The sequence below is a fragment of the Macrosteles quadrilineatus genome, unplaced genomic scaffold (assembly GCF_028750875.1).
Source record: "Macrosteles quadrilineatus isolate MER2022 unplaced genomic scaffold, UCM_ALF_1.0 Scaffold_143__1_contigs__length_268001, whole genome shotgun sequence".
In the NCBI taxonomy this organism is placed as follows: domain Eukaryota; kingdom Metazoa; phylum Arthropoda; class Insecta; order Hemiptera; family Cicadellidae; genus Macrosteles; species Macrosteles quadrilineatus.
Window position 1 is genome coordinate 196,477 of NW_026542736.1, and position 25,620 is coordinate 222,096.

The following is a 25,620-nucleotide window of genomic DNA, read 5'->3' on the forward strand; positions in this document are numbered from 1 at the left end:
CTACAAGGAAACTAATAAAGTAGTGTGTTTTTAGTAAAATATTGATAGCTTACTATAAAATAAATAAATTTGCCAAGTTTAATCAAAATATATCCATAAACAAGCAAACTACAACATTTTACAATATTCTCCATAAGAATAACATGGGAATTTTAAATTTACCATTTTTTTAGTTTTCTCCGTAACCAATAACCGTACAAAAACACTTTGATATACTGAATTGTTTGTTTTTTTAAGCTCTTTAAGAAGGTTTAGAGAAAAATTGGGAAATTTAGTGTTTTGAGGGTAAGAAGTGAGAAAACCCAATTTTTACCCCATAAAACCCCCCATAAAACCCTGTTCCCATGGTCCGATCATGCTGGATCGCGAACTCATTCAAGTTTATCCCGCCTTACACCTTCAAACCAAATTTCATCAAAATCGGATAAAAATTACTCAAGTTATCGTGTTCACGGACACATATATCTAATATATAAAATTCTCGTGTCACAGTGTTTGTCTGCAAACTCCTCCGAAACGACTTCACCGATCGTTATGAAATTTGGTGTGTAAATTCTGTAGGTATGCGAATAGGAAGTAAACTATTTCCCGTTTCGAAATTCTTAAAAGGGCTCCGCCCCAGTGGCTCTGGAGTTTCCCATGTTAACCTTATGAGAAATGGAATTAATGAATCTTAACAGCTGTTTCAATTAAACAAGTTGGTTCTGTTCTATGATGTTCAATAGCATTAAAGTTACAAGGATTACCAACAGGGTGCAGCACTATTATTTCTTTTACATTTATCACAACAGCAAATTTGCAACCAAAAGGTGAGTGAGCGTAGCGAACGAACTTCAACCTGGAGGCGAGTTAGCGTAGCGAACGAACTTCAACCTGGAGGCGAGTTAGCGTAGCGAACGAACTTCAACCTGGAGGCGAGTTAGCGTAGCGAACGAACTTCAACCTGGAGGCGAGTTAGCGTAGCGAACGAGCTAACCTGAAGGCAAGTGAGCGCAGCGAACGAGCTCCAACCTAAAGGTGAGTGAGCGTAGCGAACGAGCTCCAACCTGGAGGCGAGTTAGCGTAGCGAACGAGCTAACCTGAAGGCAAGTGAGCGCAGCGAATGAGCTCCAACCTAAAGGTGAGTGAGCGTAGCGAACGAGCTCCAACCCAAAGGTGAGTGAGCGTAGCGAACGAACTTCAACCAGGACGTGATTGAGCGATGCGAACGAGATCATCTTGAAAATTAAACGTAACGGTACTTAAATTATAAATAGTCAAAGGCAAGACAACGTCTGCCGGGTCGGTCTGTCTTAGGGGAAACCTATAACCATTGACTATATAACACTACCAGTAGTGTTTCAGTAGTGTTATATAGTCAATGCTATAACTTAGGCGATACGAAGTTCGCCGGGTCAGCTAGTATATATATAAATCTATATACAGGGTGAGTTTTAATTGTCCCCCCCCCAACTTTTTTCTACATTTTTTTCAAATATCAATCCCAGACCACTTCCAAACATTGTTGGGTAGTAAGTACTTCATTTTGACAAGGTGGCCATTTCCGGCCGCCATCTTGGATCTGCCATATTGGATGCAACATTTTTTTTTTCAAATGTAAAGGTGGGGTTGTGACCCATTATTTCGAACTACATTTTTACCCTAATTACAATGCCGCAAACCGTTTAAAAAAATCTTGATTGATTCTAAAGTTATGAGGGCTTTTTAAAACTTTATTTTTAGCCCATTTTAACATTGTGCATTTACAAACTAAGACCATAATCTCAAAATAGTGCTAGATAAAGATAAGTATACACTACCAGTAATTGTCGACCGATTTTCACTTGGTTATGACAGATGTATTTTTTTCGGCCGCCATCTTGAATCCGCCATTTTGAAATGTGATAAATTATTTTAAATATGAAGGGGGTGTTGTGACCCATCATTTCGAACTACTTTTTTAAGCTGAAGACAATGCCGCAATCCATTTTTTGTTATCAAGTTTTATTTATGAAATATTGAAATTTTTTTGTTAAAAATGTCAATATTTCAAAATCAAAAAATGAAAATGAAAAACGGATCATGGAATTAAGTTCAGCTTAAAAAAGTAGTTCGAAATGATGGGTCACAACGCCCCCTTCATATTTAAAATAATTTATCACATTTCAAAATGGCGGATCCAAGATGGCGGCCGAAAAAAATACATCAGTCATAACCAAGTGAAAATAGGTCGACAATTACTGGTAGTGTATACTTATCTTTATCTAGCACTATTTTGAGATTATGGTCTTAGTTTGTAAATGCACAATGTTAAAATGGGCTAAAAATAAAGTTTTAAAAAGCCCTCATAACTTTAGAGTGAATAAAGATTTTTTAAAACGGTTTGCGGCATTGTAATCAGGGTAAAAATGTAGTTCGAAATAATGGGTCACAACCCCACCTTTACATTTGAAAAAAAAATTTTGCATCCAATATGGCGGATCCAAGATGGCGGCCGGAAATGGCCACCTTGTCAAAATGAAGTACTTACTACCCAACAATGTTTGGAAGTGGTCTGGGATTGATATTTGAAAAAATGTAGAAAAAAATTGGGGGGGGGGGACAATTAAAACTCACCCTGTATATATATCTATATATATATACATATATAAAAATTTGAACGAATGGTGTTTTTGGCCTCTGGGGACATTAAAATGAAAAAGTAAATCAGTCCCGGGCCTAAGTCTTACCATGAGACCTACGGTAATAGCTACTTCCCTATAGGGAAATTCGCTAAAACACACTTATACCTCTGACAGCATGTGAAGACAACACTGCATACTGGGGTTTTGAGCGTGAAGACGGAGTTGAAACGGATGACAGTGTCCACACGCAACGACTTGCCTGAAAACGTTGTCAAAACTATGCTCCCCGCAATAGTTTTATCGCTCCGTCTTCCGTCTCCGCGCAGTTCTCAAAAATGCACAGTTTTGCGGTACACACGCAACGATTTGACTGCAACGATTTACTTGCGCAGGTAAAACGTAAGGTAAATCCTTGCGTGTAGACCGGCCTTTAGTGATGAAGCGCTACACCAACTACCAGTCAATGATTTTGTTCACATACTATCAGAAACCAGAAACATTTATTGCCGAAAACATTACAAAAATGTATAGGCCATCGTCAGGTACAATTTATAGCAAACATGAATTGCTTGTCTTAAGAAAACAACCATTATCAATAAGAAGCAGTCTTTAAATCGTAAAGCTGGTTTGAGGTCATCTTCTGTCTTGCTTCTTAGCAAAAGTTATTGTGTATCCATGGGTATTCCATAACCCTCTGAATGATCCCACCCCGCTATGTCCCACCATAGGGCCACCCTACTGTTCAATTAAAGCGCTGCCACTGCTTGCTACCCGCTTAGTACTATTCTTCTGCTTACCCGACTGTTCCGTTGGTGATAAATTACAGATCAAAACCATTTTGAATGTCTGATCTCTTCGACCCACCTAAGTGGCTTCTGTGAACCATAGTTTGGGAACGACTGAGATGAATGCCCTAGTCCTGTCCAGTGCCTGACTAGATCAAAATATGTTACTTTTTGCAATGTCCTTATGTTATAACCCTTTATTGAGGTTGTGTTATATTGATGCTAGATAAAATACATTTTAAAACAAATTATTTTTATTAATCTGCTGTAGGCCTACACTCACAGAATATGGCTTAGTCAGTAACAAAACAAAGCTACACAAGGCATCTCACTATTCTACACTTATCTCTCACTCCTATTTTTGGGTGAAGATATGCATATAGGTGATGTCCCCATCTCAAACGATATTGATGATGATATTAATGATAGTTCTATTATTTTCATTCAAATTCATTTATCTTGAAATTATCTTAACGCAATTTATCAGCAGAGCTTTAAAAGCAAACTAAACATTTTTACTAAATACTGCATAATGTGAAGTAAACATTGTTTGCTTTTAGACTATTGTGTTAGGTATTGTACAATTAAATCATATGTAGTAATCGCTTCCAAAATAATGAACGTCGGCACTGATAAAAATATAAAATAACTAATTAACATTTTACAGTATGGGTTTCCTGGAGGCGATGTGGATGCAGCAGAAAAGATAGAAGCGGATTCTGATGAAGAAGTGGAAGAGGAAAGTGAAGATGGAGAAGAGTGGGAGGAAGAGAGAGAAGTGGCACAAGATGCTAGAGCAGGCAGAGTAGACGTGCTGCTACCTCCGCTGGACTTTGATATCAGGGATTTGTTAGAAGTGCTGCGAGAACTCAGAAACATGAAAGAGACGACGACCAAGGCCAGGAAAACACTCATACAACTTATAGCCAAGTGAGTCCGATGGGAAGGCTTTAATTAAAATGTGGTCAGCATTTGGAGAGAATTAAATGTTTTTTAAATACTGTCAAAAGTAGATCACTCTAAATAACTGTGATTACTTTTAATTTTAAATGTTTTGTGGCGGTAACTATTTAGGTGTGATAGGCTTATCTGTCCGACAAAAATAGATGAAAATGCACAAATTTACCATAAATTAGAGGAACAACAAAAACAAGGCACTCCACTACTGAGAAAGCTAGCTCTTATTTTCTTTGTGTTGATGTGTTTGTTTGTGGATTATCATCTATTTTCGTCAGTATAGTACAATAGCTTTACAAATATCAAGAGCAAAGCTTGGAAGGTTTAAGTCCCATTCTCAGAACCATTCTGACTAATGACATTGATTTAAAATTATTCCTATTATAATTATCTGTCCATTAAAAGCTGTATTGTATTATTAAAAGAAGGAATGTTAAATACATAACAATTCTGGCTCTTTTTCATGCAATTCTTTTCCATTTTTGCATGAGAATGCTGCAGCTATAATTGGTGTCAATAGTCAAATATACTGGGATCTGAAGAAATGATAAATATTAAAATGCTTTTTACGAGGGCTATTCAGAAAGTAAGGAATGTTTCGTTCTGACGCCGCTAGTTGCACACCGACCTCGTACATTTTGGTGCGTGCACACTCGGCAACTCAGCCAGCGTCCAGCCGTGGCAATGGGAAAATCCTTGCCCTGTCTGTTTTTTTCGCAATTTCCAACTTAGGATGTGTGCTGCGATTGAAAATACCGCCACTTGTGAGGTGCGTTCAGTGATACGGTTTATGTTGGCAAAAAACTTAAAACCAATAATAGACATTTGTCGCCAAGAAGTGTGTGAAGTTTACAGAAACAACTTAATGAATGAAAGTTGGCCGAACTGACATTCATGAGTCATGATGAAGAGAAGAGCGGACACCCGAGCATAGTGACTTATGAAACTGGTAGCTAAAGTTGATGAAAATGTTCGCAAAAATCGCCGATTCAACATAACAGAGCTTTTGCTTTATTGTGTGACAGTTTCAAACAACAAAAACTGGGAAACTTGAGGTAAACAAAGCGCAAACTCCGTTATACTAAATCGGCGGTTATTCCCGTTGTTACGGCTGGATGCCGACTGAGTTGCTGAGTGTGCATGCACCAGAATGTAGAAAATTAGCGCGCGCCTAGCGGTGTCATAACGAAACGTTACTTAATTTCTGAATAGCCCTCATAATAATAAATTTTTCAATACCATATTGATATTGTAAATCTATGGTCTTGTCGTCTTGGCTGATAAAATTATAAACAGGCCAACAAATATACACCTGTGAAATAACATGCCGTTTTTAATTTTTTACAGATATGAAAATTTGGCAGCAGGAAAATACCCTCTTGGAATTCACAAGGTAGATTTACCTAATAAAGTAGATAAAAAGAAGGAAATAACTCAAGCAGCTAAAAGGTTATTGATGGAGGAAGAGAAACGCCGAAGAGAAGAAGATGATGATGTAGAAACTGGTTTAAGCAAGAGAAAAAGTAAAAAACTGAAAGTGTTGAAGGAGAAAACATCATTTTGGAAAGTTTCAGAGTCAAATGAAAGTGCTGATAACTCTTTGTCGGAGACGAACACATCTTGGGAAGTTAGTGAATCAGAGAGTAAATCAACTAAAACAAAAAAAACGCAAAACAAGAGAAAGCTCAAAGAAGAAAGTAATGGAAACTCTAGTGAACATATGAAAAAATTAAAGATTTCACAGTTTTCTGTCACCGAAAGTAAAGATAATTCTATCAAGTCTACTGAAACAAGTACTCCAAAGGCAAAAAATGTGAACCTGAATAATTCTGAGTTTTCAGTGAGTGACTGTAAAATAATTACTCCTAAATCATCGGAAAAAAAGACGCTGAAAAAGAGTACACCTAAATTCACAGCCAAGTCTCCTAAAACGAGTACTCCAAAGGCCGAAAACGCAAACCTTGATAATTCTCAGTTATTAGTTAATGACTGTAAAATAATTACTCCTAAAACGTCAAAACAAAAGACGCCAAAAACGAGTACACCTCATATCACAACCACTTCTGAAAATATCACACCACACGTGGAAGAAATTAAGACACCTCTAACAAGGAAGGATAAGAATAAAACTAAGAGAAATAAAAGATTGAAAAATTCATCTACCGACATTCCAACAGAAGAAATTCAGAGTCCAGAAATCGATAGTACTACCAATAATTCTGAAATGGCAAACGGTGAGAGTAGAATCTCAGCAGAAACCTCAAGTCTCCAGCTAAACACTTCGACAACAGACAAAAACAACGGATGGGGAGGAGAATGGGAGGACAAACCGCAGGATGTTGAGTACGAGATATTTATACCTAACAAGAAGTATGTAGAAAAAAGAAAATCCCTTGGACTCCCGTTCCCTGTCTCGTCATTTGTCCAAAAATCTGCTGAGAAAGTAACACCAGTCAATAAATCAAAGGTAAAACCTTTGAATCTTCATGTTTGTTAGCCAATATAATGAAATACAAAATAATTACATTTTTTTACATCCTTTTTCCTATAAAACAAAAGGAAAATAATTATTGATCAGTTAGTAGTCCTTGTATATTTGACAGTTATTGTAGTATATGCAGTCGTATTTTTTTAGCTAAAAACTTAAACTATTATAACACCTGTTTTGTGTCACAAATGACAAATTAACTGTTTTGGGTCACAGGTACAAAAGTTAACATTAAATATTTCTGCTGTAAATTGTAAGTTAATTTTACCAAGTAAGGTTTGAAATTGGTTATTTACACTTGCAATTATTTTGTTTTCTCCTAGTCCTAATGCTGTTCTACTTTTCAGAGGATACAACAAAACCAATCTGCAACTCCTGGGAGTCAGAAGAAAGTTGAATTCAATCTGAGTGCCAACCGAGCCCAAGGTATGCTTTGTCAATACATACTGACATTTTATTTTTAGTGAATTTCCCATATAAGAAATAAGCTACCACAAGTCTCAAGGTAAGACCTGGACTCAGGACCGATTTGATTTTTTGTTTTGATGTCCCCAGATGCCAAAAACACCATCCTTTCAAATTCATATATAGCCTATGTCCGTTAGCTCTTTGACACAAAAACGTGTAGGTCCTAAGCCTTCATTTATTATTATTATTTGAACGAGTTCCCGAACCAGTCTGACCGGTCCATGGGAATGGATGGGGTAAAAATTGGGTTCCCACTTTTAAATATCAAACAAAGATTTAGATTCCCAATTTCGCTATTAATCATTATATTAAAGTGTTTTTGTACGATTATTGGTTATTGCAAAAATAAAAATAAAATTAAAATTCTCATGCTACTTTTATAGTAAGTAAGTAAAACTGTTGTAGTTTGCTTGTTTATAAATTTATTTTGATCAAATTTGGCAAATTTATTTTATACTAAGCTATTAACATTTTAGTAAAAAACACACTTTATATTATATTTATAGAATTGTTTAACCTCCTTGTAGCAGCAAACCTAGGTACTCATTAAAATCTATTTTTTTAGATTGATTTAAGTGAAAATCCAATCAGGCAAATGGAAATTTGCTTGGTCTGCAGGTTTGTTGCGGCAAGGTACCTATTTGTAGATCTCTACAGCTCACAGTATTTTTCACCTAGTTTAATACCTACCTACTTTTAATTTTTTTGTCATCCCCTTGTCTTTAAGCACTGATTGATTGTGCCTTGGTCATTCCCAATGTCTTGCTTCACTACACAGCAAGCCGTATTTTTTGTTAACCAGAACGTCATTCTTTACAGGAAGGGATCGGTAAAATCAGCTGGAGTGTGGTAAATTTTCTAATGCCTTTCACTTTAGTAGGCTAAACTAATTTAAACACAATAAATATGAAACAGATTGGAACTAATATATTGCTCTTTCACAATTAATATTGGAAAGTTTTAAAACCACCTTTTTAAAGCTCAAAATTCTTTTACCTAACCCGCCATGTTAAACTTCCCAAGCGTGATGTATACAACTTCTTTACTTCACAAGTGAAGTAAAGTTTCAAAAACTCACTCGGTTAAGTAATGAAACCTATTTTAAATAACATTGAGTGCACAACTTAAAAAAATATACCTCTATGGGGCCAATGACGTCCAATGCTGGAAATCATCTGAGCGTTTGAATTTTATTGTTGAGTAAAAATAAAAATTTAAATACCCCCGCCGCAGCAAACCTGCCGACTAAGCGAATTTCCATTTGTCTGAATAGATTTTCAGTTAAATATATTTTAATAACATTAGGTTTAACGAGTACCTAGGTTTGCTGCTACAAGGAAACTAATAAAGTGTGTTTTTGAGTAAAATATTGATAGCTTAGTACAAAATAAATAAGTTTGCCAAGTTTGATCAAAATATATCCATAAACAAGCAAACTACAACATTTGACAATATTCTCCATAAGAATAACATGGGAATTTTAAATTTACAATTTTTTTAATTTTCTCCGTTACTAATAATTGAACAAAAATACTTTTATATACTAAATTATTTGTTTTTTAAGCTCTTTAAAAAGGTCTAAAGAGAAATCGGGAAATTTTGTGTTTTGAGGGTCAAAAGTGAGAAAAACCAATTTTTACCCCATAAAACCCCCCGTAAAGCATCGTTCCCATGGTCCGATCGTGCTGGTTCGCGAACTCATTCAAGTTTATCCCACTTTACACCTTTAAACCAAATTTCATCAAAATCGGACAAAAATTACTCAAGTTATCGCGTTCACGGACGTATATATATATATATATATATATATAAGTCTATATATATATATATATATACATATATACAAATTTGAACGAATGGTGTTTTTGGCCTCTGGGGACATCAAAATGAAAAAGTAAATCGGTCCCGGGTCTAGGTCTTACCGTGCCACCTACGGTAATAGCTACTTCCCTATAGGGAAATTCGCTAAAACGTACGTTTTCAGGAAAAGCACTTTGCAAATTTTTTCCCCTTTTTTCAAAACTTTTATTATTATTTTTATTTCATTAACATTTGAAGTTTCATAAAATGTCCATGGTAACGCAATATCTTTGGTATTTTTTTTTTTTAAAGAGCATCTTTAGTGGAAAAACACAAAATCCTGTCACGACCATAACAGACGTTTAAATGAATATTAAAAATAGTTAATATTATTTTTATAACTATGTTTTGCTATAAACTAATTTACTTTTATGACCATTATACAATAAAAAGGTCACTGAGCTTTTGGTATATTTGGTCTTTCTAGAAAAAAATAAAAAAAACTCAAAAAATTGAAAAAAAGCCAATAAAATCTTTTTAAGTTTGTATAACTCCGAAAAAACTTACCTGAGACCCGAAAAATCGTTATGTTTGTATAGACGTGTGCTTCTTTTGTTTATAAAACATTGAAATATGACGATATTTTAATTTTTGAAATTTTTATGATAGAAATCATGTACGTGATGGTCAGGGACAAGCGGTACGGTCGTGAATTTTCTGAAATAATCTAAATCTTTCTAAACAATCCTTCAATTATACTGTTAGTTATAATAAAAATAAGTGTTTCAATTGAACTAAACTGTTCAAATTACAATTATATTAAAGTTATTGTCACGACCAAACACACTATAATCCATAAGGCTGGATTGGTCGTGAAAAAACCTGCGATGGTCGTGAAACTTTGGTCGTGAAATTACGTGTTATTTGGCTCTGTTCTGGCGGTAGCCCTGCACCTCATGTTCGAGGATACAAAGTGAACTTCTAGGTTAATCTAGCAATTGAAATATCTTATAAACAAAAATTAACACCATGTCTACTTCATCGAATGACTACGTACGGGTCATGGACACACCCAAATTACAAAAAACACAATCTTTCCTTTATTAATCTTGTAATTCCTCCTTTCAACTCAAAACGACCGGCACTACAATCCTGACGTACACCCCGAACTAGTCTCTAAAACCAACTGACTCCATCGACGCCAGGCTTGCCACTGTCGTGCTCCAAAGTTGAAAATTTTTCCCAAATGGTCGTGACGCCAAATCGAGGGACAGACTTATTTTGTCATGGTAGTCAGTTTGCAATGACAATAAAATTATAATATGCTCCTTTTTTGTAAGTTTAATAACCATTGATGGCATAAAAATATGGCTTTATATATTTCGGCATGAATAATTAGTCTAAAAACAGCGTGAAAGTTGGAAAATGTACCCTAGGGACACGTCATGGTCGTGAATTTCGAGACTTTAAAAATACGAAAAAAATACCTAGAACCTATTTAAAACCAAATAAATGTGTGTAACATGTTGCCCCCGTCCCAAAAAATATTAAAACACATAATAATAAACTACAAATCCAGTATCTACGAAGTAAAAGGCCAGGGACATGAAAACGTACGTTTTTAAATTTTCACACTGTTATGCTTTAAAGAATTTTCCTAACCTAGCTTTTGTTTGTAAAAAAACGTTACTGTTCGAAGATGAGTGAAATGGATAACAAAAAATATTGTACGTAACCCCCTGTATATTGTTGGGTCAGGTAAAATCTCACGCAATAGCATGTTTACATCACTTAAACGCAGTGGCGTAACAAATTTTTACGGGCCCCTCTGCAAACTGTTTTTTGGCCCCCCCCCCTCTCATGAGCTATTTTTAGACCACCGATACAACATAATCAAACGCCCTCCCCCTCCCCCCAGAGTTATTTTTGGACCACCAATACAATGATCAAATAGATTAATCATAAAAAGAGTAGTAAATAGATTATGAAAAAAATATTTAATTATGGGTTATGTTCCATAAAAGGGTGTGTTAAGTATTTCAGTCGTGGTTTGATGAAAGTGTTACATCACTACATCATTATATCAATATTAGTGTTTGTAAATAGTTTTGAAATCAAATAAAAAAAACCTTATTTTCCATTTTGTCTATCAAAACGTTTATATCAAGGAGGTTAAAAATTTTAAATTTAATTGATCAAACATGTTATCCATTTTTATTACCCTGATAATTAGACTAATTCGTTAATTACATGGCAAAAATGTTGTTTGAATTCCCCTATTAACCCCCTTAGGCCCCTTAGTTGCCTTTTGCTGTATTGGCTATTAATTAACATCTGTGTCTAAGGAATGTGTCGGCCTTAGTCCCTTTCAAAACTAAAAGGTTGGGCCACTCATCCTACACTCATCTCCATTAATTCTTGGCTTAAAATACCTACATTGGTATGGTCGCCATTTCAAAGTAAAGTATTAAAGTCAATCAATCAATTATTTAAGATGGGGACGCCACTATGTGCGTGTTTCAACCCAAATATTAGTGAAGGATGAGAAAGTATTAATTTATTAGGTTAGTTTAACTCTTTGATTATAATTAACTCATAAACTAAAAGCTGGTTAAAGCTATGGTTCCACAGGATGCGGAATCTCCGCCGTGCGGTGCGATTTTTTCCGCTGCGGAATTAAAACGACACTGGTTTAATGGAGTTCCCATGTGTGTGGTTCCACTGACTTGCGATTCCGCGTCCCGAATTTTCGGTTCCGCATGGCGGAGAAATCATACTGTTCTGAGAGCAGTAGCAGTGCGGATTCCGCCAGCGGAGAAGAGCCATCAAATATTGTGACCGTGCAGTTTCATTATCTCTTATGCTGTAAAAAGAGTTATAGATGAACGATTATAAAGTAACACCTATAATCGCAACACCGATTTTCAACAAACTAATTGTTAAAATAAATTATTATAATACATTTAACATACTGTCGAAAATGGTAGACCTGACGAACAATTATCCTGAGATGTTTGGGTATCAAGTGTTAAACGGGATCTCGTGATTGAAACCCCTTAAGTTTTATTAAATAAATAGCAAAAATAGGCCCCTTTACTGTCTCGATTCTTAAATATGTCACTTCGATCACTGTGACTTGACACTAACAAAGATAAAAGATCGACAACATCATCATCAATGTCATCATATAGCATCAAAGACAAAAGGGCTTTCCTCTTTCTATCCATACTCGTCGCTAGTTTGGACAGAACTGAATCTCCGCAACGTTATTTTCGCAGTCTGTAGAACCACCCCTCTAGATTTTTCGCTGCGTAATTTTCCGCTGCAAAATTACGCACCGCGTGGCGGAGATTCCGCATCCTGTGGAACCATAGCTTAATTTAATAGATTGACGTACTTTTATCACAGGCTAAAATAGCCTATTGCATTTTTTATTTTATCTTTGTATGGGTTTCAAGCGTCTTATTATGTTGTAAGCGTTTATCTTACAACAAATGTCTTTAGTATTGGTTAACTGTGAGGTAAAATAAGATATGGGCTAACAAACACAGTCAGTAGAGTAGCAGTATATTGTATTTAACAAAATACAATCAATATTAGGACAAAACTAAAATGTAAAATAATACAACATTAAAAGCCCCAGCCAACGTTCATGACTCCAGGCTCCAAAGTAACAAAATGTTTGCAGACAACATAAGCAGTGTACGAAATCACCGAGAAGTAAAATATTTCTCGGCGACGAAAGTAATATTGCATTGCATAATAATCAAAGGTCCACGTCTTAATTGCCACAATAACCCCTTAGTTCGTTATCACTGAAGAGGACTAACGAAATTAAACGATAACTGATAACAACATATTATTAATAACATAAATGTTATTACTTGTTCAATACAATTATTGAATGATTGATAATACATTTAAATAAGAATGAATTCCAATTTTTCAGCCCCACTTGCCTCACGGGCCTCTCTTCTCACCGTTTCCCGCTCACCGGTTCACAGGCCCCCTCAGTTCCAGGGCCCCCCCCCCCCCCCGCATTGCGGGCCCTTCTGTTACGCCACTGCTTAAACGAATTATGCAACTCGCACCTGTGTTATGTAAAAACGCTCTTACTACCCTTGTAATGTAAATAGCTATATATATGTTGTGTTTTACTTATCTTGTTTATTTTTTGCTGGTAGTGTGGTGAAAGTGTCATACGAGACTGTGTTAACCCTTTCCACTCGGATTAGTTGACCCCTTGTTGCCCCATACGCTTGCATTTATTGCCATGCAAAAAAACATGTTTTAAGTTTTGAGTACATATACTGACTAAAATAAATTATTTGTTGTACTTGAGGGCTTGATTCTTATTCAGCATAAAATTGTACACAAGTAAAACAAAATATCAAAATAAATATACCCATAAAATATTTTTTGTGTGGTCATAATATAAAAAAAGCAAAATAAAATGTACAAAATATTTTTTAGGAGGCTTTTAAAAAAACGTTAACACATTTTTCAGGATTTGTAAAACACTTTATCAACATTAGTTATCTAGTTGCCAATTCAAATCAGCCATTACAAGAAGGATTAGGTGTATTTTTAATGAAAAAATGCATTTCAAACTTAGATTTTTTGGTGATTTTGGTCGTCATGGTTTCTATTTACACTTCTCTATTCTTTAATCCACAGCTGACTAAATAAACTTACAATTATTTTTCAAGCTACCAAAGACATGTAAAATGAATAAGGAAATCATTAAGTTTGTATTCAACACAAATTCAAAACATGCAAACACTATATAAAAGGGATTTATTAATAAAAAGCCGATGCTGAAAATGTCGCGGCGGCCGCGACATACGAGTGGAACGGTCAGACGTGAATGTCGCGGTAGCGGCGACATACGAGTGGAAAGGGTTAATGATAATCACATGAAAGCTTGTACCGTAAACATCTACTTTCCAGCCTTATGGCACAATAAACTTTTACCAAACCATATTTGTACGTAGGCTAGTGGCTAGTATAATTTTTGAATTAATATAACCACGCAATATTTCTTCTGTTTCAGAATACAAAGAGTACGCAAAGAAACTAAAAACTGCCAAAAATGAAATCGCTTTCGACGCATCAAAAAAACCTGTGCAAGGTTTACTTAAAAACTCAACCCCAAGTCCTATCAACCCGTTTTACAAGAAAAAGCTGAATTTCTTGAAAAAATCTCCAACTAGCAGTTGAATTTAAAGTTGGTACATTTGTTATAAATGTAAATTTTTTACAGTCTTCTGGAATATTAAAGATTAAGTTCTGCACATGGAATGTTGTTTTTCATTTTACCCTACAACACTTGCCTTCTTGTTCTTGTGGTTTGGCATTACAAGTCTAATTGTTACTTACAGGCAACAACAAGTTTCAGTTTATCGTCACAATCCCAGAAAACACTTGTTAGAAAAGGTCAAAACACTCAAAACCAAAGGAAGAACAGTCTGAAAAATGTTCCTAGTTATTTTTAAAAACTAAAATTTTAAAAAGAATATGAAGAAAGAAAGCTGGAAAGTTTTAATATTATAAGTGTTTGTCTACAGTCGGGACCACGAAAGTTTGCAGTTGGCAGCAGCCAATCACAAGACAAGGCTAGTGCGATGTTGCCATATCGCCCGTTGACGACACTTATTAAAATACTAAAAATATTTTCAAATTAGCTGGTACTAGCTTAGTGATGTAAAATACCCAGGTATTTAAAACTCGGGGTAAATACCCTGGGTATTTACCCGGGTAAATACCCAAAATCCATAAATACCCGGGTATTTTGGGTATTTATGAAATCAATTGAAATTCATTTTTATTCACCCCTAAATATGTTATTGTTATCATTACATGATAAATTAGGATAGTCTATAACACTTTTTACAGTAACTTGAAGCTTTGCTATTACCTTTTATTTAATGATTTAGCACTTTTTTTATGAAATCAAGACAACACCTCATCAGAGAAATAGTAAACCTAAACCTACTTCTACTGTTATTAAATTATGATAGTTAAAATTTGTATTGTGTAAATGGCTTGGAAGGCTAGACAGACCCAAGGAATGATTGATATAGGCAGAATGGCAGAATACTGAAAGTACAGTAGACTCCCTCTTATCCGGACTCCTCGGGACCGAGACTAGTCTGGATAACGGTTTTTCAGGTTAAACCGACGTCCCCGAAAACTTGTAAAAAGAAACCGAAACCGTGTACCGGTACTGTCATATTCGACTTTAATTTAGGAGAGCATTGTATTTAGATACGTGATCACTGGTCTCAAATCTTTCCCACGAGAACAGTCGTTTCAGTACCGCTCACTTCTTGCCAATCTAGTCAGGTTAAACCAATGGGATGATAAAAATTGTCCGGTTAAGAGGGAGTCTACATTAAACTTTTCTGTGTTACCGCTTAGTTGGAAACAATTAGGATAAACCTACTAAAAAATGTATCTCCTGTTTTTTGGTCTAACTTATAATATAATTTGAAAAGATTTATTGTGCTATAGATTCAAATTTTTTTAATCACAAGCTTATGAAATTAGTTTTTTTTTATACCAACAAAAGATCTAGAACAAAAATATTGTTAAATCCTGCCATCCTACAGATTGAATTTTAATTATTTTCTTATGTTGTTTACACATAGGCCACTACTAGGTTAAATTTTCCTGTCTTTCTAAATAATAATTATTACTTTACAAATTATTTTTCTTCACTTTTAATAAAATAAATTCATTTATCTATCATAGAAATTAAAAAATAATAAGTAGTCAAGACCAGTGCAACCATGCGACCAGGGTATTTATGCCGATTATGCTTTATGCTCAGACCTGGGTATTTATGGATATTATACCGAGAAGTAAAATGCAAGTAGTGACCATATGAAATTTTGTTTAACACATTTTATTATCATTTTGCTATCCTTACAAGATAATAAATGCAAAAAAAAACATCTCAATCTTCTCTAACTTTAATACAAATTATAAATACCCAGTTTTTGGGTATTTACCCGGGCCTGGGGTAAATACCCAGGTAAATACCCAATTTATATTTACCTACCCACTGGGTATTTACCCGGCCCACATCACTATACTAGCTGCTATACCCGTGCCTTGCAACGGGGTCAAGATGAGGAAGAGACAATTTTGGTTCCTTGAAAATAATGCCAAGCAGCTTGAGAATGCTAAATAGAACAATTATTATGTTCCCTAGATCTGCTATATGTAGAACTTTTATTAATTTAAAATTAGTATTATCTGGCTACATAAACATAACTGTAAAAATCCATCCATTCCATGTATCGCAGCTTTTTGTTTCTGCTTGGTACAAATTATTAGCTGTTGTCACAAATTTAAAAAAATAATAGTGCTGCACCCTGTTGGTAAACCACCATACCTGTGCTTCGCAGCGGGAAGAGAACGCTTAAGAGAATAATTAATTATTAATTATTCTTTAGATCTGCTGTATTTAGATAAACTTTTAGTAATCCACTAAAAGTATTAACTTAAAATATTAACTGGCTACTTCGTTAACTATTAACGTTTCCCAGACATATTTTTTTTGGAAATAAACCATACAAATACAATAGGTTTTCATTTTGGAAAAAAGAAAGTCAATAAGTTAATGAATTACGTTCTTAAAAAATAGAACTCCTTATTCACACAATATCAAAAATTATTTTATTAAATTAAAAACATAAACATAAACTGTAAACCCTACTTTGACAGTTCTAATTTTGTATCACAGCTGCTTGGTTGAAATTAGCGTTGTCATAAATTTAGACAATTAATACTGCTGCACTCTGTTGGTACATCTTGTAACCTTTTAATGCCATTGACCATCACAGAATCAAATTGTTTAGTTGAAACAGCTGTTAAGATTCTTTAATCTATATAATTAATACGCTACATGAAATTTTGTCGGTTGAACTCCTCCGCCATTTCTTAGCCGATTTTATCTATTGTCGTCTCATTGGAAAGAGCGTGTCGCGTAGATTTGCAAACTGACCTTACATTTTTTTTAAGTCCCTTGGGCTCTGCCCCAGTGGCTTTTAAAGTTCCCATGTTATCCTTATGAAGAACATAATTGTTTACATTTTGATCAGCTGTATAATGTAATTGCTGTTGCTGTGCATTGAGTACATTTATTTACTATTTGAGTTTGTGTAAACATAACCCCCAAGACAGACCGTGTTAGTATGGTTGTATCTTAAATTTGTGTATTTATCGTTGTTTTGTGTCGCTATGACGTATCGTGTTAGCATGATTGTAACTTAAATTTGTGCATTTATCGTTGTTTTGTGTAGATATACAATTTGTTTATAATAGTCAGCACCTGACCTTGGACAATCTCAACCATTAGGTTACAAATGCGCCCTTAACACTATCCCAAAACGACTTTTCGTTCTCAATTGGCCCTCTATCAATGACCTGTGTTGCCTGTACAGCGAGGCATTTTGAGAAGGAGAAAACCGTCCGTAATGCTTTAGGTTTATCAATAATGAAGATAAACATGGTTTGAGTTACACACCGGTAATCTCTGAGTTGACTCTTTTAAACTCATTGTAAACATGACTGTTATTCGTTTTGAAATAACTCCTGTAATACTTTGCAATTGCTCGAATTTGAGCAACATGTACACTACAGTAGTTCCATTAAATATGAGTACTTATAAGTTTAACATGGGAAACTCCAGAGCCACTGGGGAGGAGCCCTTTTGAGGGACCTGCACCAAACTTCTCACAAACCATCCTTGAATAATGCTTAATAATGCCTGAAAGTTTCATTACAATCTGTCAAGCGGTTTTGGAGTCCATAATGTTCAAATCTATCTATGTATTAAATACGTAAGCCGATTCTTTGCGTCAAAATTGTGGGCGACAAATGACAAATTCTTTATTTAACCTGCCCTGAGTTAGACCAAAGGTCCACTCTTCCCCCAGGACAGGACAGGGCGACTGGGAAGTCGTAGAACAACGGGAGAGGGCTCAAATTAAAGGTCTCGATCCCGTGACGACGGGAAAAATAGTGAAATTCCCTAAATTTAAACACAAAATTAGATATAACGTAAAATGTTCTCCATAAGAATAGCATTAGAAGCAAAGAAAATAGAACCTATATTCTGTGATTAGAAGGCATTTTACTGCTGATTTTTGTTTACTTCAATACAGCTCTGATCGTGATTTATCATTAAGCAAGTAAGCAATATTACATTTGGATTACTAATTTGCCAGTCAATTCTGCAATGTAATGTATACTATAAAATATCACCTGCAGCAAACCTGCCGACTAAGCGAATTTCCATTTGTCTGAATAGATTTTAACCTATTTAAATAACATTAGGTTTAATGAGTACCTAGGTTTGCTGCCAAAAAGAAACTAATAAAGTGTATTTTTTTTAATATTAATAACTTAGTATAAAATAAATAAATTTGCCAAGATTGATCAAAATATATCCATAAATAAGCAAACTACGACATTTTACAATATTCTCCATAAGAATAGCATGGGAATTTTAAATTTACAATTTTTTTAATTTTCTCCGTTACCAATAACCGTACAAAACACTTTGATATACTAAATTATTTGTTTTTTTAAGCTCTTTAAAAAGGTTTAGAGAGAAATTAGAAAATTTTGTGTTTTGAGGGTCAAAAATTAGAAAAACCATTTTTTACCCCATAAAACCCCGTTCCCATTGTCCGATCATGCTGGTTCGCGAACTCATTCAAGTTTATCCCGCCTTACACCTTTAAACCAAATTTCATCAAAATTGGACAAAAATTACAAGTTATCGCGTTCACGGACGTATATATATATATCTATAAGTATAAAAGAGGATGTTTGTATATTTGTTTGGCAGTGATAAACTCAGACACCGCTGAACCGATTGCCACGAAACTTGGTACATAGGTGTAGAATGTCATGGAATAGGTTTATACACCATCAATTTCGCGATCCGTCCAATCGGCTCCGCCCCAGTGGCTCTGGAGTTTCCCATGTTAACCTTATGAGAAATGGAATTAATGAATCTTAACAGCTGTTTCAATTAAACAAGTTGGTTCTGTTCTATGATGTTCAATGGCATTAAAGTTACAAGGATTACCAACAGGGTGCAGCGCTATTATTTCTTTTACATTTATGACAACAGCTAATTTGCAACCAAAAGGTGAGTGAGCGTAGCAAACGAACTTCAACCTGGAGGCGAGTTAGCGTAGCGAACGAGCTAACCTGAAGGCAAGTGAGCGCAGCGAACGAGCTCCAACCTAAAGGTGAGTGAGCGTAGCGAACGAGCTCCAACCTAAAGGTGAGGGAAGCGTAGCGAACGAACTTCAACCAGGACGTGATTGAGCCATGCGAACGAGATCATCTTGAAAATTAAGAAGTTAAACGGGGCAAAGCCCGTTGGTTACAGCTAGTATGTATATATATATAAATCTATATATATATAAATCTATATATATATACATATATAAAAATTTGAACGAATGGTGTTTTTGGCCTCTGGGGACATCAAAATGAAAAAGTAAATCGGTCCCGGGCCTAGGTTTTACCGTGCCACCTACGGTAATAGCTACTTCCCTATAGGGAAATTCGCTAAAACCAACTATATAAAGGGATAACGTTACCCATAATAATCAAGACTTTTTAGATATATCAAAGTTGAAATAAATTGTTTTCAAGATTAAAGAAACGCTTCAAGATTAAATGAAGATCTTCTTTGTTTTGATTTCAAAACATATGTTAAAGATTTATCCCACACTTTTTTGTAAATTTACTAACATTTATATTTGAGATTTATTGTAGTGTTAAATCAATATTTTGTATGAAGTGGAATAACCTCAACGGTTACTCTTAAAAAACAATTTGGGTATAAAGATACCCAAACACAGGTACACAGGAACACAGGTACAGGTATTTGTTCATTAAGTACTTAAGAACTTTGTTGCGCCAAACAAAAAAGGTTCAAATAATATAGCCTAGCATATGCACAGTAGTAAAGGGAGCACCTATATATAACATTAGAACATAGAGGTAATTTCCGTTTCTTAAAACTAACCAAAAATATTTATGTCGTGATTAGTTTCGATAACTGGGTAATGGAACCCTAACCAGTCACAAAATAGTTAGTAATTAGACGTAGATTGGACCCTTTTTTTGGTAGATTATGTAAATCACTCGCACCTTTAGGAGGATTACCACCACATATACTTACACTAGGCTAATAGTGGTTTTTCTTTAAATGTTGATCAGAAATAAATTTAGGGTTAAGTTCTGTCAATGGGATGCCTTTACTTAAGACAAGACTGATTTTGTTAAACCTTTACAACATGAGCTTAGACTTAGAAATAATAACTGGGTATGGTAGGGATGCTAATTTAGCGGTTTTGACCAAGAACTAAGTTTATCTCAACACACCATATTTTGCATTTTCTTATTTGACGAAGACAATTTCCAGTACTGTATTTCAATCTTGGAAGCCTTTTTATCAGCATTAACCAAAAAACAAAAGCTACCATAATAAACCAATATTTATTCATAAACATGTTTGCTGCCTTTAGCATTTAAACCTCTGGAATAATTAAAATTATTTATTGAAAAGAACTTCAACAAAAGCAAACAAAGACAAACAACAAACAGTTTTTTTTTTTACACAAAAGATATGTTGTACTGGGATATCTATCATGACATAGATAATTTGATTCGGAGTTTGTTTAAATATTACAATAATTTCTTTTCCATTTAAGCTTTTTAGGGACTTATGTCCCTACAAGCCACTAGTATATATATACATATATACAAACTTCCTCTTTTATAAATATAGATTACTAGCTGTACCCGCGGGCTTTGCCCCGTTTAACTTCATACGTGAGCTCGTTCGCATGGCTCAATCACGTCCTGGTTGAAGTTTGTTCGCTACGCTCACTCACCTTTAGGTTGGAGCTCGTTCGCTGCGCTCACTTGCCTTCAGGTTAGCTCGTTCGCTACGCTACCTCGCCTCCGGGTTGAAGTTCGTTCGCTACGCTCACTCACCTTTTGGTTTCAAATTAGCTGTTGTCAAAAAAAAAAATAATAATAATAGTGCTGCACTCTGTTGGTAATCCTTGTAACTTTAATGCTATGGAACATCATAGAACAGAACCAACTTGTTTAATTGAAACAGCTGTTATGATTCATTAATTCCATTTAAATATGAGTACTCATTAGGTTAACATGGGAAACTCCAGAGCCACTGGGGCGGAGCCCGAGAGTCCGATCAGAATAAAAACCACTTAGTTTTCCTATTTAATGCCTAAAGAATCAGTGTACCAAATTTCAGCCTCCTAGGTAAGTGGGAAGTGGGAGAATTAGTGATGAGTGAGTGAGTGAGTCAGTCAGTCAGTCAGTCAGTCAGTCAGTCAGTGAGGGCTTTGCCTTTTATATATATAGATTAGATTTGGCAACACCGCACTGTCCTCATTAGCTCCTTCGAAGTCACGTGGTAAATAGGCTCCTCCCTCAACTGCAAACTTTCGTGGTCCCAACATTAATTGCTGGCTCAATCCTGAGAAAATTTAGTAGCTTATGATGGTCCCAGCTGTTCTTGTCATTGTCCTTTTCTTAAAAATGGACCTGGCTAATTAAACAGCTGGTTTTAGTCAGTAACAAATATACGCAAGGCATCTCGCTTCATTCTACACTCATCTTTCACCCATATTTGAGTTAAAATACACACCTAGTTGGATTTTCTTTCACAAATGATAATCATAATGATAAATGTTGGTTACAAATCAACAATAATTGATTTGACCCATGATTACACAATTCTGTGTAAAGAAAAAGTCTCGAATAAACACATTCTATTTTATCCATGTTTTTACTTTATGAGGAAGAACTCGCAAACTAATGATTAAAACACATCTTCCAGATAACTTCTTGCCAATTGCAGGGACCACGGTGTTTAAATATGAGAGTTCCTATTCTGAATTATCTTCCATATTCAGATTTGACACTTATCTGGCCCACCTCTTAAACTACTTATCTTGTTTGCTGTTTGGTAGTGACAAATACCAGCCAATTTGCCAGGAGCATCAATTATTAGTTGTCAAATGAACAAAAGCAGATTAATTCTGATGTATTTGGCGTGATGCATCTTAAAATCTGATGACTCAGCATCAACCTTGTTTCCTACTGCCAAAAGATGATTTCACATTCGCTTTTAACTGAACTCATAATTTTACAATTCAAAACCCCTTTTTAATAACGTACAAACTTTACAACAACAATCCTCCTATATAGTAACCTTCTAGCTGGGTGTTGCATTGACAACCTCCAAATGTTGTGAGTATTTAGGCACTTTTGCCGAGTTTTATGTAAACGTCCATAACAACTTTCACTGAAGATATATAAACACATACATTTTGTATTAAACTACATAAACTAGGTTATCTTTAAATAGTATAATACCCTTGCCTTACAAGACTGAATTCCCTTTGTGGGTTCAAATCCAGAAGATGCACAAATTTTGTTTCTACTTCTGAGTACCTAACCAGACATGTGGTAAAACACTAACAGTCACTAAATAAAAAAAATGTTGTATGCATTATTCTAAATTAAATGACAAAAAAGAAAATATATGTTTATTTTTAAAATGATTACTAAACTTTATAAAAGCAAAGATTTGAACACTGAAACAATCGCTATGATAACCATAGACAAAAACAAACAAGCAGATAAACAAACACAGGGAAAAGAAATAGTTCGCCAAACCGCCACTGTTTATTGGTAGTCATGAAGCCCAGAATCTGCTAAATACATTGGTTATACTTTGATAGTACGCAATTATACCGAACAAAAAGAAAAGCCTGCACGTCCCCATAATTTTTGGCAAGCATGTTTCTTGAAAACCTTTTTTCTCAGCTTGTGTGCTTCACAGGGAAAATCTATGGATACTGTTAGAAAGATATTTTCCTGTAGATGTGCAAAATCCCTTAAGAAATTAAAATAGGCTCAAAAATAAGCACAAAAATGAATGTACATTACCGATACATATTTTTTTGGCGAGTTTTCCACCACTGGACGGCCTCTAGTATTTATAATTATGTTAAACTTTACTTTACTTTACTTTTCGATGAAACAAAAATTACTAAATAAATTAAACTAATAAAATTATTTCATTAGTTAATCTATGAAGCAAACTGATATTAATCCAGTACCGGTATGTGTCATAGAGCTGTCCATTCTTGTAATAAAATTTTGTGAGGTCTTAGCTGTTAAGCGATTAGTTTATTAAAACATTTATCCTATTTGCTAATCATAGGTTATTTTTATTGTTATTTCACTGCAATTTATAACCAGCCTGTTATAAACGTAGATTTAGCAATAAGCAATTATCTAGACAATTTATAGATTTGAGAGAACTTAAGCCAAACAAAGATATCGCATGAGGTGGCAATTGTTCAAGTTAGTACTATTAGGCATGAAGCCATTTCTGCAAATAGGGTGCTAAGCAAAAATTTTCTTCTTTTAGTAATAGTGCACGATGGACGAACATACTAACGAAGAGGAGAAGACAGAAATGCAAATATTTTTCAAAGACTATTTTCCTTGTCCTAATAACCCAGTTTATGGAATTTTGTATAAAATATTTGTTGGTTTGAATTTTTTTGTATTTTTTTTATTTTTCATTTGGTGGTGCAGTTATTGTTTGCCCCTGGTTTAGAAAAAAGTGTTAAAACAGGTAAGTTCAAATCAGGATACGTTGAGTTCTAATCTTTGTAAAACACAAATTGGCAATTTTTTTTACATTTTATATACTTAACTGATCTTGAGGCAAGACTAAATGTTTCTCCCAATAAATATGGAAACTCAAACTAACAATTTTATAAAATAAATTAGTTGTATAACCGTTCTTTGTACAGGTTTAACGGTTTAATGCATTAGTACGGTATTGATATTACAACACAATGGACAACTTTATGTGACCTGCTCTCGCTTTGGAAAACCAAATAATCTTTCTGATTACACATCAACGGAAAAACAAAAAGTGTTGTTTACAAAAAAGCACTTGATTAAATGTTTTGAAGCGAAATGGCGTTTTACTGTTTGATGAAGTTTTACTATTTAATTATATAATAAATAATATGTATTATTAAAAATAACAAATAATGGAGTGCTCTAAAAATGCAAAAGACCTTCCAGAGATTCATTATGGAAAGGTTAACTTTCTTGAAATAGCAGCAACACGCGACAGGTATGCTAGTTTAATATAAAAACAAACAAAAATTAAAACGTGCTTTTCATTATTCTTAAAGCTATAAAGGAAGACAATCAGTTTAATGGGGTATTTTTAGTAATTCAATTTTGAATAGTGAGCTTTAACAACATTCAACCACCAGACATAAAATCGAAGAACACTTTTATTTTAATGTTAATATGTTAATTAAGAGTACATCTTGGAGTTATGGCCAAAATCAAAACTGTTATTTGTACAGTATTTTCATGGTCATTGATTGATATAGTAACAAGTTATCATTTGTATACAGCTTTTAACTAAACAAAAAAATCTTGAGTAATTAAATAGTTATTTGTGTTTCTAACTAGTGTGCGAAGTGGCACTATGATGCACACGAGAGAAATGTTTACGCACGGCTGTGGAAAGTATCTCGAGTGTAGCAAAGGCACTTTGTGCTTGTGTTACACGTTATATTTTTCCTACAGTTGCTATAAAGCATATCTATATCTAGGAACTATGTATGTATGTATATATGGATATACGTTATGGACTCCCAAACCGCTCGACAGATTGTAATGAAACTTTCAGGCATTATTAAGCATCTTTCAAGGATGGTTTGTGTGAAGTTGATGTCAGACTTTTTGAACTGCAATGTTTACTTTTACCTTTAACCAACTGTTTTGTAGGTTTGAATAATCACAACATTCTGTATTAGCTTAGATAAAACATACTCCCTTAGTAGATTTGTCATCCTTATGTAACAGCTGAAGCCAATTTTATTGTTAGTTCTGTACGTCCAACTGTGGAGGTTGTGTTTTGTTTACAATTTGTTTCTTGTTATTTCAGTCATTTAAAACCTCATTTGACCAAATAAAACGATGTAATCATAAACAATAACTGGTCTCCTCGTTATATAACCAAATAGTAAAGCACAAATCATGAAAATAACCCTAAAATAATAGAAACAAAATTTTGTCTACCCCAGCGATCGGTGTGGACGTACATGAACTAGTCATAAAAAACTAACTACAAAATGTACAATGGGATGAGGAGTCTACTTGTGTTGCTTAGTCTATGGTATTAGTCATGATTTTAAATAGTGCCACAATGTTTCTAGAGAGTGCAGCACAGAAAACTATTTTACTTTTGAATAAGTCCAAATTTATCAAACCCCAATCGCAGCACACCTGAGCACTCAACAACGTTTAAATTCTCCAATTTTAAATATGTAAACATAAAAACCTTTATCAAAGTATTATAAACAATAAAAGGGATAAATGCCTTAATATTTTTATCTTTTGTTTC

The 25,620-nt window shown here is 34.5% G+C and overlaps 1 protein-coding gene across 1 annotated transcript in view; it reads left to right on the plus strand.

Moving 5' to 3' along the window:
- Positions 1-14,402, plus strand: part of LOC128982168 (ribosomal RNA processing protein 1 homolog A-like) — a 53,146-nt gene extending 38,744 nt beyond the window's left edge. The window contains exons 6-9 of the mRNA XM_054401225.1: positions 4,056-4,318; positions 5,693-6,812; positions 7,181-7,259; positions 14,155-14,402. Coding sequence (XP_054257200.1) covers positions 4,056-4,318; positions 5,693-6,812; positions 7,181-7,259; positions 14,155-14,321 — 1,629 coding nt within the window. The 3' untranslated portion in view covers positions 14,322-14,402. The remainder of the gene's footprint in view (positions 1-4,055; positions 4,319-5,692; positions 6,813-7,180; positions 7,260-14,154) is intronic.
- The last annotated feature ends 11,218 nt before the right edge of the window (positions 14,403-25,620 follow it).